At 43.6% G+C, this 17074-nt stretch overlaps 1 protein-coding gene across 3 annotated transcripts in view; it reads left to right on the top strand.

Annotated features, from left to right (window-relative positions):
* Positions 1-17074, top strand: part of ZGRF1 (zinc finger GRF-type containing 1) — a 53424-nt gene that overhangs the window by 1319 nt on the left and 35031 nt on the right. For all 3 annotated transcript variants that reach the window (XR_005649455.1, XM_039846873.1, XM_039846874.1), the window contains exons 2-8: positions 1847-1898; positions 3023-3103; positions 6563-6622; positions 8007-8192; positions 8515-10765; positions 14140-14210; positions 15754-15819. Coding sequence is in view for 2 of the 3 variants with exons in the window: in XM_039846873.1 (XP_039702807.1) it covers positions 1878-1898; positions 3023-3103; positions 6563-6622; positions 8007-8192; positions 8515-10765; positions 14140-14210; positions 15754-15819 (2736 nt within the window). In the remaining variant the exon portion in view is untranslated. The remainder of the gene's footprint in view (positions 1-1846; positions 1899-3022; positions 3104-6562; positions 6623-8006; positions 8193-8514; positions 10766-14139; positions 14211-15753; positions 15820-17074) is intronic.

Here is a 17074-nt window from a genome sequence, read left to right as displayed (position 1 = left end):
TTTACTTATAATCTTGGGCAAATTACTTACCAATTATGTACCTCAGTTTCCTTTTTCGTAAAATGAATATAAGAAATAGTATCTGCACCATAAAAGGCGAGCATTTAAAGCATTTGAACAATGTCTAGCATATAATCACACTGCATAAATGATAGCTGTTATTAAAGAGATCTAATATTAATAACTACCACATGCAAGCACTGTGTCTACACCATGTAGTCTCATCTACATATACAGAATGTCCAACCCATTCAGTGGCTGGATCAAGTTGCTCTAAAAGCAGCAGTGAATGCTATCTCTCTGGACTTCCCTGTTATCTTCTTGGCATTCATTAGGCATCCAGCAATTCCAGTGGGCTGGAGGGGAGGGATGTGGGATATGGGAGTTATATCTAAGAAAGGCAGTACCCCTGTAAGTCTGGGTCCTGTCCTGTGAACTATGTCCCAGAGCAAGTATTCATATCATTTGCCTACCCCTGACCCCGTTCTTTCTCTAATTGGCGGCCAGAGCAATCTCTAAAACCAAAGTCAAATTATGTCATCTTATTCTTAAAATCCTGGCATGGCTTCTGTGCTCTTTACAGAAAACCCGAACAACTTGGCATGCCTGTAATTACTCCTTTTGTAGTCTCTGCTCTCACCACTCACCATTTTACCCTTGACTCCTTAATTGTACTACTTAGAGATCCTTGGTCTTGCGTCTTCCACAGGCCTTTGTATGGATTGATTCCTATTTGTGAATACCTTCTCTGGCATCCTCCCTTGGTTCATGGTCATTTCCGCTTACAGCTTAGACGTTACATCCTTCGCGAAGCCTTGTTTGATGCCCTAGGCCGAGCTGGCGTCCCTCCTGTGCTTATTTCTGTCTTTTTATTGTAATTACTGTTCATCACTTCTCGATTCTGAAAATTCCTTGAGATTAGGAATACTGTTTTGTTCATTTTAGTCTCTCACATAGTAAATACTAAATAAATATATGTAATTTATAAATAAAATATAGGTGGCCTAGTTTCTATGTATAAATGAGGTATTGAATCCAGAATTGCAAATTACGCTTTGTTATTGAATCCCCTACGTCTTTCAGGGCGAAATGCTCAAGTACGTGTCACTATCACCTGCAAGGCTTGTTAAAACAGACTACTAGGCACAGACTTTCTGACCTAACAGGTCAGAGGTGGACCCCAAGCATTTGAATTTTTAACTGGTTTCCAGCTGGTGCCGATGCCGTTGGTCCGGGGGTCACACCTTCGGAACCGTGGCGTCTCTGTTCTTTAATCACCATCAGCGAGTCTAGATTTCTGAGTTTGCCCAAATGACAGTTTTATCCAATGGCATAGAATAATAGAATAACTACAGTATTCGTTGCAACCATGTTGAAAAGATTTTTGTTTTCTCGCAGAGTATTATAACATCTGGCACTAGATACTGTAGTATATTGACTTTAGCATGTAAAAGGGAAAACTTTTAAACGCAAGGGGGCCATCTTGTGGTGACCATATCAACTCAAAACTACAAATTGAAGCTGGCTCTCTAAGGAACCAAACCTTCTAGGGGGAATCATTTTCTGATGCTTGTTATGGCACCTGGAAGAATGTTTGCAGACTACTGCAAACATGTATAATATATATATTATATATATGGAAACATTTAAAATATTTATACATTTTACTTAGTTTTCTCTTTACATCGCAGTTGCATAGTCCTGGGACTCAGATCCTCCCTCTGGTCAAGAGCGTGTGGGGGTAAAGTGTATCTGATAATTCATCTTTTCATCAGGGTGGAATATGCTTTGTCGTTTTTCATTTTAGGTGATATAAATAGTTGACTAACCACTGATTATTTTCTAGAGCTGACTGATTTATAACTTCAGAAGAAACAATGGAAAGCCAAGAATTTATTGTAAGTCTTACCATTGTTTCCTTTTTTCTTCCTTCTTTCCTTTTACATTTAACAAATGTTGCTAGAGTTGCCAGATTTAGCAGAAAACAACAGCAACAACAACAACAGTAAAATACAACCCAAAGCCTCAGAGCGGAGCAGGGCACTTGGTTAAATTTGAATTTCAGATAAACAGTGAAGAATTTTTTAGTATACATGTGTGTGTCTCAGATACCGCCCTGTATTTTACGTGGAAGCCTCGTCTCTTGCCTGCCCTTCACATTTGCTGTACAAAGAAAGGCCTTTGGAACAAATTCTTAGGAAGCTCAGGACCAGACAGTAATTTCTTTCTCTTGAAGCACTGGCATGCTTCTTTGTACATCGGTGGTTGTTAAATTGTTTGGTCTCTTAAAATTATTGAGGACCCCAAAGAGTTTTTGATTGTGGGGCTTATGTCTATTGATGTCTTTCATATTAGAAATTATAACAAATTTTTGAAATACTTATTAATTCATTAAGAAACAATAAACCCATTACATTTAACAGATTACTTTTTAATGAAAATAGCTGTTTTCGAAAACTGTAACAAAAACATATTGAAAAGAGCAGCACTGCTCTACATGTTTTGCAGATCCCTTTAACATTTGACTTCATTCTCAGATCTGCTTCTGCGTTAGTCTGAAATTGAACCTTGCAGCGTTGCACATACATAACTCTGCCGTAACTGCCCGCAGGAATGCGAGTGAAAAGCCAAATAACGTCGTGAAAACGCTTTGACCTCCCAGACCCCTGAAAAAGCCCTGGGACCAGCAGGAGTGTCTGGGCTGCACTCTGAGAACTGCGCGTCGTGAGCCCTGTGACCGGACACTTCTCCCTTCCCACTGATGACTGAGAAGCTCACAGTGGTTTTTGTTGCACAGTTAACTCTTCACTTCTTAGGTTTTGCTTCTCCTTTCTCCCTCCCTTGCCTTTCACTACCTAGTTTCTTTTTTTAAATAGATTTTTTTGATTATCGTTATGATATCTGTGCTTTTATTTTGATAGATGTCTTAAATATATTTTGTTTGTAGAAGGGCCTAAAAATATACAACATTTAATATATATAAATAGAAACCATTTCTTTACTTTGTATTTTTGGAATTAAGGTACTGTATACTCATCAAAAGATGAAGAAGTCAAAAGTGTGGCAAGATGGAATTCTGAAGGTCACTCGCTGCAGAAACAAAGTAAGTGCACAGCAGCTGATGGCTGAATCCGAGAGCTGGGCTCCTGCCTTTTCATGGAATGATACGAGAACTCTGTAGATGATAAAATGTTAGGTGTCTTCATAAGCTGGCTGGACCTGAGAACAGAAGTTGCCAAATGATTCCCACATCACAGTGATTAGTTTGTACATTTCAAAAGTTCAGTAAATACTATTTATTTGTTTGTTTTGAATTAGATTTTGTTGAAACTTCTTAGGAATGTTGGAGAGTGATTTAGTAGGGTGCTTTCACGCTGCTAGGCGTGGGATCCTCGGTGGCTTCTCTTCCTACCGCCTCGGCTCCATCTGCCAGAGCTGGTGTTGTCCCTGATCGGGTCTCGTGACCCGTACACTCTGGAGCCCCCCATTCTTTATTTAACTTCTGGGACACCGGCCTCCCGCTGTTGCTCACTGACCATTTCTCAGTGTCCTCCGTCGGCCTGTTCCCTTCCCAAGCTTTAAAGCTGTCCTCGGGACTCAGTCCCACGTACTGGTATAAAGAGGCGTGTAAAGCTGTATCAGTATCTCTCGCTCTCTCTCTCTGCCTTTGTTCTATCCGGGCTTCCGCTGATTGGACGAAGCCCCTTCACATTGGGGAGGGCGATCTGCTTCCCTCGTTTGTGTGTTTTATGGACACAAAACCGACATGTACCATCACATTAGTTTTAGGTGGACGACATGATTCTATATCTGTAAACAGTGCAAAATGAGCACTATAATAAGTGTAGTTAACATCTGTGAACACACATAATTACAGACTTTTTTTCTTCTTTTCCTTATAATGAGGACTTTTAAGATTTCCTCTCTTAGCAACTTTTAGATGTGCAATGCAGCGTTGTGACTGGCGCCGCCGTGCTGTGCGTCACACCCCAGGACTGACTTATTTTATAGCTGGAAGTTGGCGCCTTTTGACCCCCCGCACCCATGCGCTCAGCCCCAGCCCCCACCCCCTCCGCTTTTGATTTAAATACTCATCGAGTGCTTACCACGTGCCAGGCATGGTGCTGTGCATGTGTCTGCGTGAGTCTCCTGTCCTCCCCTTCCCTAGGGGAGGAGACAGGCACAGAGAGGTGCGGTGGCCTGCCCATGCGTCCCACAGCTAGAAAGTGGAGGGTTCCTCCATGAACCTGGGGTTTTGGCTCCAGAGCCCACGTCCTAACCATTCGACTGCCTCTCTCAATATCACTGGTTTAAAAGAACACCTTTATTACAGATGAGCTGACAACACAAAGCACATGTTGGTGAGACTGTGCGTCGTTAGTGAGACCATGGCCTTGGCAGTGAGGCCACTGTCCCCAGCCTGGCAGCTAACGCTCTCCGTGTCTCGTATTTATTCCATGTGGCCGTTGTAAAGTTACCTCTAGAGCAGCTTTCACTGTGAAAGGCTGCTTATCATTATCACTTTAAATTAACATTTAATTTACCAAAACAAAATTAAAAACTAGTTTTACCTTAAGTGTTCAAGTTCAACTTATAAATCCTATGAAATTTATAAACCTAGTTTAGTTTAACTTTCAATGGGGTTGTAGCTTAATATTTAGTCAACTTAAGTTGAACAAGGTAGATACTTTTAATAATCAGGCTATTAAAAAACAAAATCTTAAATATTTTAAATTAAATTTATAAATTTGATATATTTTATTTTCTTTCTTTAGCATTAAGTTGCCCTAACAAAACCCTCCCAAGGATGTAAATCTACCTCTTAATTCTAATAAATTGTAAACATCGTTCATCTTAAAGCCTTTTAAGATTCTAATATGATTTATAAACTGAGTAAAATTTACTTAACCCTTTTTTCAATTAACAAGTAACATATCCAAAATGAATTTCTCAATTATACATTTTAATTTAGAATCATAAAACTAATCCGTTAGATACATTTAAATGTAAATTATCTAAAAACGTTACAAGTACCTCTTAAAATGTAATTTAAAAAGCACAAATACTTTAAAATTCATCGATTGCCCAATTGTCGAAAGCTTGCCATTTGAAAAAAGTGGCGCCCTGATTAAACGGCCCTTGACAGCCTGCAGGACGCGTTGGAGCAGCTTGGTTTTCCCTCGAGATTTCACTGTTGTCCCTCAGTGTCTGCCTTCACCACGTGCAGGTCCTTTTCCTCTCCTGCCAGCCAGGCGGGCCATGGGACAGGCGGGTGTGGCCTTCGTGGTCAGCGGTTCCTGGACTTGAAAGGGGCAGCAGGTCACTTAAGCCGACCCAGCCTCGTCGCATCTCCCAAGGTCTAACAGCCGATAGAAATCGGGAGGCGGTGCTCGCGGGCCGTGCGGGCGCCACATGGCGGTCGCTGCTCCTTGTCCTGCTCGGCTGCTTCTCTCGAAGGCAGTGACCCTTCTCCTGCCTTGCTGCCTTCATTTTCGACTTAGCGGGTTTCTCAGCCCCGGCCACGTTGGGTCCGTCAGACGCAGTTGTGGAGGGAGCCGAGCGAGGCGACTTCAATGGTGGTCACAGGGTCTGTATTCATGGACTCTGGCAGCCGTCACCATAGTCTAACTTTAGGACATTTTTGTCACCCCGCACCTGTCAGTCGTCACTATTCGGTTCGCAGGCCCGGCCTGAGCCACCGCCTGTCCGCTCCTGTCTCGGTGGGTTGTCCGCTCCGGGCCTGGGAATGGCTTCCTTCCCTCAGTCCCGTGTTCTAGCGTCCATCCGTGCGGATCCACATATGAGGACTCCAGTTTTTTGCTGAGTAACATTCTACTGTATGGGTTTGTTACATTTTGTTTATCCGTCATCAATCCACGTGCATTTGGGTTGTGCCCACTGTTGAGTGTTGTGAGTAGTGCTGGCGTGGACGTTTGTGTGTGTTTTTGTGAGGACATACGCTTTCATTTCTCTATGCTGAAGAGCGGACTGCTGGATCATGGGGCCACCCTCCGCTTAGTCCTTTAACGAACTGCCGGACTTTCCAAAGAGCGACAGCGCCCCTGAAGGTGCCGGCGGGGAAGCCGCTGCGAAATGGCCGAGGCACAGGCAGGAAGCCAGCGACGATCGCCACGTAGCTTCCCCCGACCCGGCGCGTGCCAGCTTCACCGTGCCTCGCCGACAGCTGGTGCCGACCACTTTGAGCACTAAGCCTCGCCCAGACCTTCCGCGGCACACCGCGACAGCCGCCTCTTCACTGGCTTGTCTCCTGCTTTGCCCTCTTCAACACATTCCTGTCTGTCTGCTCCCCAGTTCCATTCAGGATCCTCCCAGAAGGGACTAAACTTTTGAATTTCTTCTGTGGGTGCTTTTGCTGTCTTGCACGGAGTGAGTAGATGCTGGTAAACATCTAAGATAGATGCCCTTTCTAACAGGTTAACAAGGCGGGTAATCCTTTCCTGGTGTGGTTTCCCTGTATAACAACTTTTCACTTGCTATCAAAGGTGTTTAAGAAAAGCAGAATTATATTGTCTCCTTTTAACATTTTTTTTCTTAACTATAGGCAATTTTATACGATGACAAAGGAGGATGTTTGGAGAGTTTCTTTCTTAAGTGCCTCGAGGTATTTTAATGTGTCTATCTTGTTTTAAGTTATTGTTTAAAAATCTCTGTAAATACTTCCTTTACGAATATTGTTTAATAGTATAGTCACGATACTAATACTAATAATTGTAGCTAGTATTTATTGAGCATTTATGATTAGCCACATTGTGCTGAAAGCTTTCAGATGTTTCATTAAATCTCCGCACAGCCCTCTGAACTGTGGATCAGGGGCACGGCACAGAGGGTTCTTGGTAACTGGCCCACGCTCAGCGTCACAGCTCCCTCTGGGCTTTGTACCTGGGAGTGACTCTATAGTCTGACTCTTGTACACAGTTTTAGTAGGCAGAGAACTGGAGTTGGATCTATTGTAAAATTCCTATTTAAAATAATTTCTCATACATTTATTCTGTGTTTTTCCCCTATTGGAAGAAGGAATAGAGGAGCTAACGACATATTTTAGTGTGAAAAGTAAGATTAGAGCTGTTCGTTCTGGATTCTTTGTCCACTGCCACGTCCTTCCTGGCTCACCTGGCCTCTGTGTCTGACCTCTACTGTAAAACATAGACCATAGACAGACTTCACTGGGTTGGTCTGAAAATGAGGAATAACTTTCGTAAAGTGCCCAGCGGCTCAGCACCGATTCTAAAGTGTTCAGATGCATAGTCTTATTATCACTGTGCAAGTTTTGCTTATGGTATTCAATCTATTTGTAGATTTTATATGATATTAACAGTGGTTATGGTATTTTTATATTTATCAAGAGGATCTAGGAGAAACACTTTTATTAGATATTTAATTGGTGGTAACTGCTATTATTTCATTTAAAATCATTTCATAAATAGAGATTAAGTACACTATCTGAGAATACACAGATTCTATGTATTATCAAATAGGTTGATTATTTTTATGTTGCAGTCAGATCGTGGCAAGCGCTATATTTTGTTGATTAAGATGATTTAAAATGCTTTTTTTAGAATATGATTGTTTAAGCAAACTAATAATTTGTAATAACTGATAATTATGCTTGTATTTAATTCACATTAATTTATAAAGATACATAATTAATACTTAATAGCTCTAATGTTTTAAAATTACATTTTGTGTTGTGGATTTTAAACCATCTCCTTGAGAGAAGATTGTATTCATATTGGCAGTATGTGACAGGAGGCCTCATGTAGGGTGCCACCACGCACTGTTGAATTAACAGATTAGTGAAATTTTTGTTGTATTACCATCCTTTTTTGTGCTCGTTGGTAGTTAACTAGTGCATGAAAAATAATTTAGTTATCGATTTATCCAGTAACTTTTTCAAGTAGCCATTGTGTCTTTCTAGTGCTAGTGAGCCTTCTGGAGCACGTAGATGATCAGATCTGTGTGATTTTGACATTTATTCTTTAAATTAGGTGAAACCTGGAGATGACATAGAAAGTGACCGGTACTTAATCACAATCGAGGAGGTGAGAGCTGCTGAAGGCGTTGGTTTTGAGCAGGACGTGATTAAGGAAGCACCCGTGCTTGGCTCACGGAGGACCGTGCCTACGGGCCGGTACCTGGGGTATCAGCCCGCCGGCTTAAGGAGGAAGTTCCCTGTGAGTTCCCCTGTGTAAGATGATGAGCCAACACGTATTTCTCACATCATTCCAAGAAGTAGTGAATTGTGGAGCTATTGTGCTCCGTTATTACTGTGGTACTTCATAGTATAAGCTTAGGTCAAAAGGAAGTGACCTCTAATTAGAAAAATCTTAATAAAAATGAGTTTGCCTTTTAACTTCACAAACTTTATATCTTAAATTATTTACCTTGCAAAACACACACATTCCTTTCATTTCTTTCTTCTTTTTTTTTAGCCAGTTCATTTCACACACTCTTTATAGGCAACAGAACAGCTAATAATTGTTTTATTATTTTTAGGGTTTTAAAGGACCACGTCAGGTGCCAAAGAAAGTGGTTATTATGGAACACGGTGACTCAGCTGCAGCGTTCGAGGCTGAGGAGCCGGGGGGCCCCGTCCTTCTTTCTCCGTTCCCTAGTGCCCCATGTTTGTTCGCCGCTGTGGGCAGCAACAGTGTGAATGAGGTGCCAGCAGATGCCGAGAACCGTGTCGTTCACAGGGATCGAGATGGACGTGGCCCACCCTTTTCATCAGCTGCCTCCACTCCTTCCTGCAAGATTAATGCGGAAATGCCATGTGAAGAAAGTGATTTCTGCTCACCCTTTGGTTCTGTGAATAAGCACTCAGATTCCTTACTGACCAGCGAACCCATGAAAAGGTGTAGCTTGACTTCTCACAGTTCAGGGACACCCCAGACTCACAGTTCAGGAGCACCCCAGAGCATCAGGAGCAGAGCACAGATAGTAGCTCTTCTGAAGTCCAGGCCAACTCGTACGTCCCAAGAAGTAAATCATGAGACCGTGGAACGTTTCCCTCCGGCGCAGCCCCTAGGAGGGTTAGAAGTCCCCACCCACTCAGAGGGCTTAATCGCACAGGAAGAGGGTGACGATGTGGGGACAGAACGTCTGCACTGTCAGCGTCAATCAGGAAATACCGTGAAGAGTAAAAGCTGGTGGGCCACGTGTTTGTCCTCACAGCGTCCCTCTGCTCATTCTTCTACCGTAGTTGGTGATGATTTAGAAAGGAGACTCCAGGCCCAAGGAGATGATACAGATTTGAATTTGAAAGACCTTTTGGTACACAGAAGGACACAATTCTTGGAATCACGTGCTGAGAATGGGAGACAGTATAATGAAGACAAGCTAGCAGGTGATGACAATCCGTCCTGGGACCGGGAGGGAAGATTAGAAGTTCCTTCACTCCGCGAAAGCAGCAGCTCACCTGCTACCTGCAGCAGCACCGGAAATGGCCACTTGTTGTCAGAATCTGACGTTCAAGAACATGGTCAAGTACTTGTTAATCAGAATGACCCCACGTGTGTAAAAGGACCCATTCTCCTCAGGGCAGGTGCTCCGGAGGTACACGAGTGTGGAACACCAGGAAAGGGGTGTGAGCAGGCGGTGTCTTGTCTGCCAAGACCTGAAAGTCTACAGACTGCGTCCTCACTGAGTACCAGTCATGGCACCTCGGACACTGTCACTGACATGTTTTCCGAAAGTGGCACTGATAACGAAAGTCTTAGGACCATTCCTGAGCCCATGGATTGTGGGACACAACCAGCTCTGGAGGTAACTTTTAACTTGAACAGCTTTGAAACCAGCGACACTGAGGAGGAGTCGTGGGAAAGCAGCAGAGGACCCCAGGATTCTGAGGGTTGGGCGCAGGGCACTTTGCCGCGTGGCTGCGGTTCAGCGGCTCGGCAGGATGGAAGCTGTGGGGAGGGTGGCCGTGGACACTGGCCTTTGCCTGCTGGTGAACCCGCAGAGATGATGCCTGCGAAAGAGGCTCCACCACCAGGGTTTTGTGGTGACACTTGTGTAGGCTTTGACACAGGTGCTTGGGAAGCTGGAGGCCCTGCAGGAGACATCAGGGAACTTGGGGACACACTCAGCAGCTCTGCCTCGTCGGGGTGGACCAATGACGTATATGCAGATCATGAAGATGCCAGTAAATCCACCCCAAAACTCGGAAGTAATGATGGTTTTGCTTCACTCCCGAAAGAACCGAAAGGTATAAACATGAATTTCCATTTTCCTCATTTTTTAAACAGAGCCACTAATCAGACTCCTGGAAACAATTGTTTTACCGCAGGTGGTGACTTAGATCAAAATGACGGACAGGTTTTGCCCACAGTCTCTGGTGGTGATAGTGGTGTCCAGCTATTCGATGCCAGTCAGAATCACTCTGAAGAACACGCTGCGCTTGGCCAGTCAAACCCCCAAGTCTGCGGTTCGTGGTTTTACCCTCTGGGAGGAAAGCAGCCTGTTCCTGAAGACGCAGGAGCACAGATTCCTGAACCCAAAGGTCCGGGAGGGGTGATAAGTGTACCCCACAACCACGTCGAGATAGATACTGCAGGAGAAGGCAGACGGTACTGGAGTGGTCCAAGGACTTCTTCAGAACCTTCTGGATCGGTAACTGACATTTCCCTGTTAAAGTCATTGTTGGAACACGGTTCGGCTTTAGAAGGCTTGGAAATACTGAGAAAGAAAACTGCCTGTGAACGACAGGGAGCTGCGCAGACGCGTGCGCCCAACAGCAGTCCCGAAGGTGAGGCGGCTTCTCTGCTCTGACAGTCCCTGTAGCCCGAGGGGTGCGAGGCATCTGCCCCGGGGGCCCCGCGCGGGGGTCCAACGGTGCAGGAGTGGGTGGCGCAGGTCCTCAGGGAAGCCTCGTGGAGGTGCAGTGCAAGGCGAGTCTCCCTCCGGTCACGGCCCCTCAGGCCACCCCTCAGGGCCACACGTCCCATGCACACGCAGGCACACAGCACATGCAAGCAGACGTGCTCTTTCACTATGGACCTGTGTCAGGAGGTACTTCTTTCCCGGAGTCACGAGCTCATGGTGATTCTCTCTGAACCCCAGGGTCCCTGCCTCGTCCGTAACTGCCGCTTCGTCCCTGCAGCGCAGGGGCCGGGGCTCCCAGTCCCTCCGTTGCTCAGCGCGTTCGCCTCCTCCGCCTCCAGTGCCCACAGACGGTCTCCAGGTTGTTACACCGGCGTCGCTGCCAGCAGAAAACAACTTGTGACATTCACGGACCCTTCGCAGCTTTTTTCCTTTGTTTTAGAATACACCCTACTGCGAGCACGGGGTCGAGTTTCTAAAGTTAACCGGGTTACGCTTTCTCTTGTGTGATCATGTCGTCATTTGATGTGAATATGGTTAAGTTCAGTGATATTTAGAATGAGGGCTTTATGGCCGTCCTCGTTGATTTCTTCTGACCATGTCAGATATTAACCCGGTTAAAGTCAAAGCTAGGTGGAAGTGTACCCTCGGATCCCTCCCTTTCCTGTCTGCCGTAGATAACCAAGATGTCACGCCTGTTATTCTTTTTGCAAAAATAACCAGCTCCATGTATAAGTTCTTCTTGTCCCGTGTAGAACAGAAGACACCGTGCTCTATTTTTGGCCCCTCAACTGCTGTTTTCTAGTGATAGATCCTGGAAGTCACTTCCTGTCTTTCATGGACTCCTCCCCACTTTGTTTACAGCCGTAGGATTCCTGTGTGGATGACAGTAGCTATGCAGCCAGGCTCAGGGCTCTGCTGTCACGAATAAGGAATACGGTGGCAGTGAGGCCCCTTCTGTACGTCCGTGACACACCAGGCTTTCCGCGTGTTGTTGGAGGTGTGCCTGAGGGCCGGGTAACTGTCTTCATAGATACTTCAAAGCTCCCGTCCAGAAGTTAGCCCCCTTTCCTCCCCAGTACAGGGTGAGCTTGCCTGTTTGTCCACAGCTGTGCCCCAGAGTGCGGGGCCAACCTTCTGAATTTGTGCCAGTCTAATAGATGAGAGATGGCATTACAGTGTATTTTAAATTTGTGTTTCCATTACTACAAGCGAAACAGCCTCTTCATATGTTTAAACATCATTTGTGTATCTTTTGTCATGTACTCTCTGTTCTACTCCTTGTCCAGTTTTTTAATGATTTGTTTGAGTTCTACATGTTAGAAATATTAGCCTCTTACCCATGATAAATGTTGCAAATATTTTCTTTCAGTATGTCATTGGTCATTTGACTTTATGGTATTTCGCCAACAATAATTTTGAAAAGAAAAATATAGAACGCGTTAGTGAATGTAGTAAATATTGTGTACACACGAACGTGAATGAACAGTGTACCTTATGATGCTCAAGTTAAAATTGAACTCTTATTTGAATATCTCAAAGGATTCCTCAGGAATGCTTTTTACTAAAATGTTTTTTTTAATGTAGTTAAATTTTATGACAATTGTTAATTTTTTAAATTAAAAATAAGGAAAATTAAAAATAAATTGGGGCAGATACATAACGTCACATGAGGATATAAATTTCTATGAAGATTTAAGAAGTGTGGAATCTGGTTCTGGGCATTCTTTTTTTTTCTCATCACTTTGGAAAAGACAGTCACATGTGACCTTGCTGTCTGCAGTAGCTCTGTTCTGTGAAGTCACCACGAACACGGAGCCGGTCACCAGTCACCAGTGAGCTGAAGCTTTTAGGGAAATGCAGGGTTGGGCTCTTGCAAACCTCTGGCCAGAACATTCTCCACCAGTCCACACGGAACTGTGTCTTATGTGTATTTCTGTTTAAAGACCCTTATTGATATCGCTGACTCATTAGCATCGAACTCGGGCCAGCGGTTCCTGTGACTCAGGCCATTTGCGTTTTCTCCACAAGGGATGTCACAGCCTCCCTGCCTTCAGCGACACTAGATGGCGCTGCGCGAAGGGCACATTTTAAGTGGCACAGTCACCACCAGAACTTGGCCTCAGACGTGAGGAATGTGGCACCAAGGGGACCTGAAGGGCAGGTTGACAGTGTGAGAGGGACCAGGGGAGTCCCCTCGCCCTGTCCCCGCCTGGGTGCGCCCGTCCGCGTGGCCTCCACCCGGCGTAGTGAGTGGGCCGGGTCTGCAAGACGAGGACCGATGCTCCTGACAGGAACATGTTCCTCTAAAGGATCGAGTTGGTTTTCTGGAGACAGTCTCAGGAAATTGAACTTATTGGAATATAACCAATGACTTCACAGAGTTTTATACAGAACTACAAAATCAGCTTTATTATCAATTTAGGACGTGTGAAAGTGTTAACGTTTTCTCCAGCATGTTAAAGCTTTGGCGAGGTGATGGAATTTACCTTAGAAATGTTAATTCAGAATTTTGTTCGTGAGTGAAGGCAGTAAAGGGAAAACATCAATTTTCACCCAGCGCCACCTTTAAGCTCTCTTCTGGAATAACATTAAGTTCAGAAATCCACTTATTTTTGTTTCATTTAATGTGTTCTAAGTTTCTAACAGGAAAATAATGAAAACAGAAATAAACAGATTGGCTAAAAATGAAGTCTATACCAGGTACAGCTATGATTTTCTTGTAGTAATAATCACTTTAAAATGATGATCTTCTTGGTGTCTACAGAAGAAATTGAGATTATCGAATATGCACTCTTTCTTTTAAGAAAAAATAGCTTTTTAATCAGATCCCCAGTGAGGTGTGCGGCCTCGCCACCTTCCCTCTGCAGGCCCGCCGCCCGCCGCCCCTCAGTCTGTTGTCCTGCCCTCGCCTGGACACTGAGCCCCGGCGTGGCTGACGCTCTCTTGTCCTCAGGCCTCAGCTTACATGTCACTTCCCGGGAGAGGCCCCTCTGGTCGTCCTTTCTAAAATTACTGCTGTCATATCTCCCACTGATACAGAACCCTGTGTGTCTCAATCTGAGTTTACCTGGTTTACTTATTTTGGGGGACCTTCCCTCTCGGGAGTCTCGTTTGTCTCGTCCGGCACACTGAGTGTGGAAAACGATTGACATTTTTCTCAGCAATTATCAGCTTGGCCGCATCTTAAAATCTGAGTTCTGCTCCTTGTTTCATTCAGTGTTAGAAACACTGAAAACAGCTGAGAGCACTGTTATTAAACGTGTGATGAAGAAAGTCACGTGATTCTGTCCGTTACAGCCGGGGAGCCCCTGATGGCGGCACTTTCACAAGCTAGACCCAAGTCTCCTCTGAACCGGAATCCTCAGCAGGTGCGTTATTTTTCCTATCAGGATATTCTTTTATTTGATATAGAATGTCCTGTGATTTGCAATGAGGTTATAATAACAGAGGGTCACGAGCTGTATAGGTTCGTGGCCTCACCTTGCTCTCATATTTTCTCTGCGTCCCTCAGCCAGAAGGAGCACCTGGCAGCGCCCACTTACTACATAGTCGGTGGAAGTGAGCAGCTCCAGTTCTATGTCCTAGTAACATAGTAGACGTTCTGTTTTTATTGGTCCCAGGTTCATTGAGATACAATTGACGTATCACATTGAGTTAGTTTAAGAAATTTCAACGTGATATGATTCATGTATATCCTGTGAATGGTCCCCATAAGCATTTAATTTTTAAATAGACAGTTTTAAATGTGTGCACGGGGACACTGCACAGCTTCTCAGACCTCGGAATGGGTTAGCTTTCTCGTGCCACGTTGATTTTCACGTGTTAATTGACTTTTCTCCTAGCAGTTTCCCAAAGCCCAGCTTCGCAAAGATACGATGTCATGGAATGAAATGCCATGAGATCCGAACTGCCTTGACCTAGTAGTTTGTTAGGTATCTGACAGATGTCGGGGGACAATGCTTCCTTCAGCTTAAAACATGTCGTGGGCCCCGGTGTTCGCTGTGGCACCCACGGTGCCTTGTGGTACAGTTTGTGGTATTAACACAAAGTGACGGCGTTACCAGGATGCACTGAAATTTAGAGTAAGTCATCTAGGTTAGTGTTTCTCAAGGGGGCGCTTCGCATTTTTGGAGGGACACTTTCATTATATGTCTCATTTGCCCCCATTTCTATCTTACTCTAGTTTCCATGTTACTGAGGATGTTTTTTTTTTTTTTTTTTTTGAAAGTCTTTGTTTCCACCCCTTTTTTAAATATAGAAAAAGGTGAAGAAAAAAAAACTTACTCTATCACTCAGAGATGAGATAATTTTAACATTTCCAGCTTTTTTTTTTAAAAAAGCCTATTTTGTAAAATATGGTTAGAGCGATATGTACAAATAGTTTTATTTCCTTTCCCCTTAATGCCATGTTGTATTTTCTCACATTATTAAAACTTACCATAAATATCTTTTAAAGGATCCTTACCATTTCATCCTGTGGTTATCCTATGCTTTGGACAAAAGTTCACTATTTTTAAATATTTAGATTAATTTCAGCATTTTGCTATGTAAATAAAACTTTAGTAAATGTTTTTACACATAAATCATTGTTTACATTTTAAGTTATTTTCTTAGATTTTACTCCCAGAAGTGGAACTGATAACTGGAAAGGCTAAGAACAGCTTTTTGAGGTTCTTGGTGTACACTGTCAAGTCTAAAGATCTTACTGTTTTATAACATGAATACTTCTTTTGCTTCATATTCACCAGTGCTATTCAGGTCTTTTGAAATTCTCGCAAAGTGAACATGGTGTTTAATCAACACTTAGTTTTTGTCTTTGATTGTTAGTTGTGGTGTTCTGGTATTTACGTCTAGTAGGAATTCACGTTTTGTTTTGTAAGTTGCCTTTCCCTGTGGTTTATCTTAATTTAGTGCCCGGCTCCTGTGATGCCAAAAGAAAATGAAGCTGAACCACGTGAGTCCCTTTCATTTCTGCAGGTGAGTTAACTTTCAAAATGTCAAGTAGCCGGAAGTTGTATGTGTATAGCGAAGTATGGCATATAATTTTATGTTTGCATTTTATATTGCCCGTTTTCAAACTCATTTGTAATTAGTTAACCCATTATATGTATTTAGATGAACCTGCTTTCTTTTGTGTAAATGTCCTATGTGGTCTATAGGATTTGGTAAATAACAAACCTTTTAGCATAAAGCTAATTTTGCAGATTTGCAAGCATTACCTAATCCAAGAATTGTCGTTGACAGTGACAGCTGGGCTTGCACCTCTGTTGCCTAAAACAAAACAAGACAAAACCCCTGTAGTGACTCAAGCATTTATCACCCTTATGTAGCAAGATCAAATATATAAACTCATAAACAGTCAGCAGCTGCATAATTTAGCTTACAAATGATCACATTCGTACTGTTTTTTTCAGTTTGAAAAAATAGGATTTGAACATTTTCAAGGACAATTATCACAAAGCGTAAACAGCAAATAAACACTCATTCCTTCCGGAATGAGTTGCCATTTGAAGTCGATGTCACATATTTTTTAAAAATTCGTGGTGATCTCACAGAACAGGTCTCACAGTCTTGCAAAACAACCACTTTAATCTTTTCAGCATTAATACAGGGGCGCGTTTGTGTTTCGTGATGGCTTACGACATCTCTCTGCAACGGCCTCGTGAATATCAGTGACAGGAGGAGCTCTCAACACTTAAAGTCGGGTGTTCTTTGCGGGGGCATTAATGCCACCTTCACCGTAGTTCTGTGAGTCCAGTCTCTGCACACAGGAAAGGAGCTGCTCCAGCAGAGAAAGTCCTACGCTGATGAATCTTTAAAACTCACTATCGTAGGAAATTCTAATTTTAAAATACGAGTTGAATGATAAGCATGTGTTCGAAACCGTATCTGTTTAAAACATATTTTTAAAATTTTTTCCTTTTATTTTGTAATGTACATAGAAAATAAGGACGCAGACCATAAGTGCACAGCTCAGTAATTACCAGAAAGTGAACTCCACCATTGGGGACAGAGGGTCCACAGCCCCCAGAAGCACCCCCTCCGGTCGTTACCCGCCCCATTCTCTCCCAAGAGAGCCCCTGTCTTGACTTCTAATACCATGTATTTGTTTCGCTTTTAAAATTTCATTTTATGGTCTGATACACGGTGTGTTTTTTGTGTCTTTTGTTCGACGTGGCAGTTTGAGGTCATCCACGTTGCAGCCCGAGGCTGTGTCCGGCCATCCTCGTGG

This window comes from Pteropus medius, unplaced genomic scaffold (genome assembly GCF_902729225.1).
Source record: "Pteropus medius unplaced genomic scaffold, Ma_sr-lr_union100, whole genome shotgun sequence".
NCBI lineage: Eukaryota > Metazoa > Chordata > Mammalia > Chiroptera > Pteropodidae > Pteropus > Pteropus medius.
This window is presented reverse-complemented; position numbering and strand designations above follow the sequence as displayed.